Source organism: Trichomonas vaginalis (assembly GCF_026262505.1).
Source record: "Trichomonas vaginalis G3 chromosome Unknown ctg_130, whole genome shotgun sequence".
NCBI classification, from domain to species: domain Eukaryota; phylum Parabasalia; order Trichomonadida; family Trichomonadidae; genus Trichomonas; species Trichomonas vaginalis.
The window spans coordinates 1-3568 of NW_026529217.1; the positions used below are offsets into that span (position 1 = coordinate 1).

The following is a 3568-nucleotide window of genomic DNA, read 5'->3' on the forward strand; positions in this document are numbered from 1 at the left end:
TTATTGTGGAAAGATGGTTCAGGTAAGACATTTAATTTAATTCGTCATATACTCATAACAGAACGTTTAGGAAATGACTCATATTATGACCAAATCATTATATCAGCAACTTCAGACTCTATGGACTCAACAGCGAAAACATTTATGTCAAAAGTTCAAGCCTCTGTCGTTAAAGTTCCAGACAGTGAACTCATTGAATTTCTTCAACGTTACATTCGACGTAAGAGGAAATATTATGCCATCGTTGAATTTATACAGTCAGGAATGCAAAAGACTTCTGAGGAGATGGAAAGAATTATTGACAAACACCACTTACGTCAGTACTCAGGAGTTTACGATATGAAACGACTGACAAACTACATTCTATCAAAACTTTCAAAATACCCCTTCAAAAAATATCCTTCAAACACTCTGCTCGTTTGCGACGACTTCGCTGGTAAAGGTTTAGTGTCAAAACCAGACTCACCATTAGCTAATATCATTACTAAAGTCAGACATTACCACTTAACTGTAGCAATACTTATGCAAACATGGAGGTTTTTAGCTTTAAACATAAAACGTCTCATAACTGACTTCGTTATCTTTCAAGGTTTCTCACGTTATGATATTGAACTCATTTGGAAACAGTCAGGTATAACATTACCTTTTGAAGAAATTTGGGAAGCATATAAGTCTCTCATCTCTCCTCGTTCATACCTTGAGATTCATATCATGACTAATACCATTAAAGTCAAAAATATTCCATGGGAACGACCAACATTGTTTTAAAGTTTAACCTTCAATTGACTGATGGTAAACAAATTCCATGCATCTCTGTCGCCATTTCTGTTAATATTTTTGCTGTCATTCATATCATCCACTTCTCCATCCGTTAGCTTTTGAGGATATGCGTTAGAATAGCTGTTCTTAAATGAAGGCTTTTCACCTTTGAGAGCATAAACTCTATAACTTTCTGCATACTTTATGTTTGAACCTCCTGAGCCATCATTGACATAAATTTTTATAGGCTTCCACCCTTTGTTCATGTTCCTGCTTCTTCCCTTAGCTCTTTTGTTCAGTAGTTCTACATCTTTATACACAGCTCCTGTCTCAGTGAATTCAACAATATTTTCATTCGTTAGCTTTACATTCAAACCCTTGTCGAGTATATTGTTCATTTCATACATATAAAAGGTTTTTATTCTATATGAAATGAGAAGCAAATCCATCTTAGCTGGTGCCGTTAATGTTCCAATTGAACCAACATCAAATGTTGACTCACGAACGACAAACAATATTGTCATAAAGAACTATAGTTCAGAGTGTTTGAAAGAAAAAGAACCAGAACTGAAATCCGTGAATTTAAACTCAGCTTCAAACGCTAACGCTACATCAGATGTTAAGTTAGAGTATCCACCACTGGACCAAGTTCTTTCAAGAGAAGCCAACGACAACCCTTACACAAATGTTCAAACAAATCCTTCAGATAACGTAGACCATTACCTTCTTCAGTTATACCAAACAATTTTACTCAAAGACGATAAGAAGCTTTTGACAAATCTTATAAGCAAGAACCAAATAATTCTAACAAAGGAGGACCTTGAAAATGTTATATCACGAATAACAGGGAAACAATGTGTCATTGACTATCTCGACCCTGAAATCGAATGCTGTGGTCAAACGCCACCATTCATGAAAATAGGTAACATCCGCATCATTGAAACACCAGGAACTACAGGAGTTGAGTTTAAGTATAAATATTCGAATGAATATACAAAACTTTCAACAGAATATAAACTTTGTTTGAAATATGTTTTAGTAAATTAAAGCAATTTGTAATATCTATCCAAAACTTCTTCAACAGTATCGAACTCATCTTCATAATGCAAACCTAATCTTATTGACTTGGTGCAGTTTTCACTAACACAATATAGCGCTTTGCGCTCGGCGCCTTTGACGCCTTTTTCTGTTCTCTTGACTGACATAACTAATTCATTTGTTTCATCAAACAGCAACAACCAAAGTTCATGACCTAATACATAACATTCATACTTTATATTTTTAGCTCTGAGTTCTCTTGTAAGCTGTTGCATTTAATATTTTCTAAAAAGTCAACTTCAACAGTCATTCGCACTGGTGCCTTCAGTTCTACAGGCTCGCCTTGAAAGTCAACAAGTCTGAATTGCATGTCTTTCAAATTATGAGGACTAATGCGAATCCATTTACCTAAATGAGTTGCTATGACAGGAACGTTTGGAATGAACATTGAATTGACTGCATAACAGAAAGACTTATATTCTACTGAACCTTTACTATTAACTCCTGAAATGCCTGTGACATTAGCTATTTTAGACTCAATGTACAAACAATTACCATAACATACGTATGGAACAGATTTCATCTCAATCGTTTTGTCAACACTTTTCAAAGGAAATGTCATATGGTATGCACCCAGAAGCAATTGAACTCTATGACTCATTCGTGTTATCTTAAACTCCTTTGCATAACTGAACTTCAAAACTCCTGCAATAAGTTTAACATTCATTAAGTTTTCTTCGTTATCCTTGTTTATTGTAGTATTTATGAGAGCATTTAACACTCCAGCTAATGTTTCCATCTTATATTCTACATTATTGTGAAATCTTATTTCGTGCTTCTTTCCATCTATTTCAAACTCCATGAAATCTGTTTCATCTGTTATGACAAAAGTTGCGATAGTATTGAAGTCAACAACTCTGAAAGCAAGTGCTTCATTCTGAAGACCTAAGTTTGTTTGTAGCTTTACTATTCCGTATTCGTTTGGGTCTGTACTTTGCAAATAGAACAACATTTTATTCTCATTAAAATATGACTATTGCTGCATATGCGTATGAAACAAATGAAGCAAGAAGAGCACATGAACTAGTAAACGAAAACTCAACTTTAACCATTGAAGGCAATGATTTAGTCATTGACGATGGAAAAACTAAAAAAGTCATTGATTTCGATACTTTTAACACTTATGACCCATTCATTACAACAAGCAAGGTTCCTATCATAAATGATGGAACGGTGCAATATATAAATTCTACAGTAGATGCCTCATTAGTGAAAGTACTGAATGTTCTCATTGAATTGTTAAAGAGCTTTCGATTTGACGACAACATTAAATGCTTAAAGAATTTAGTCATGAATGAGAAACAAATTCTTGGCGTTGCTGGTAGCAGTAATGATGTACACCTTATGACATTAGAATATTATAACGAACATAAAGATGAACTGAAAGGAGAGAAGGGTGACACCGGACCTCAAGGACCACAAGGAATACAAGGAATACAAGGAATACAAGGACCTCAAGGCGAAAACGGTTTGGATGGAAAGGATGGAAAGGATGGAAAAACTGCTAAATCATGGATATGGGACCTTATAAATACTGGTTTAACAGCTGCTTCATATGGAGTTCTTCAATACCAAATCGGAAAGATATGGGCAGTACTTGGTGAAGAAGTTTTAAATGACGTTAAAAATGCTTTGAACTTCATTTCAAATGGTTCGGATACTATTAAAACTTTATCTGGTTGGATGCAAGAAACAAGGAGTCAAATAGATA

The 3568-nt window shown here is 34.6% G+C and overlaps 2 protein-coding genes and 2 pseudogenes across 4 annotated transcripts, besides 1 other annotated feature; 1 reads left to right on the top strand and 3 right to left on the bottom strand.

Annotated features, from left to right (window-relative positions):
- Nucleotide 1: 1 nt before the first annotated feature.
- Nucleotides 2–3186: a mobile genetic element.
- On the bottom strand, nucleotides 765–1166 carry TVAGG3_1078530 (uncharacterized protein; the record flags this gene model as incomplete). The annotated part of the gene is made up of 1 exon (XM_053888475.1): nucleotides 765–1166. One exon carries the CDS (start codon nucleotides 1164–1166, stop codon nucleotides 765–767), a length of 402 nt encoding a protein of 133 aa, XP_053744395.1.
- Nucleotides 1192–1718, top strand: TVAGG3_1078540 (annotated as a pseudogene). Its single transcript has one exon. A coding segment is annotated over exon 1 (527 nt).
- Nucleotides 1803–2072, bottom strand: TVAGG3_1078550 (uncharacterized protein; the record flags this gene model as incomplete). Its single annotated transcript, XM_053888476.1, has 1 exon — nucleotides 1803–2072. The coding sequence occupies one exon, from the start codon at nucleotides 2070–2072 to the stop codon at nucleotides 1803–1805; it is 270 nt and encodes an 89-aa protein (XP_053744396.1).
- TVAGG3_1078560 lies at nucleotides 2494–2809 on the bottom strand (annotated as a pseudogene). Its single transcript has one exon. A coding segment is annotated over exon 1 (316 nt).
- Nucleotides 3187–3568: the final 382 nt, after the last annotated feature.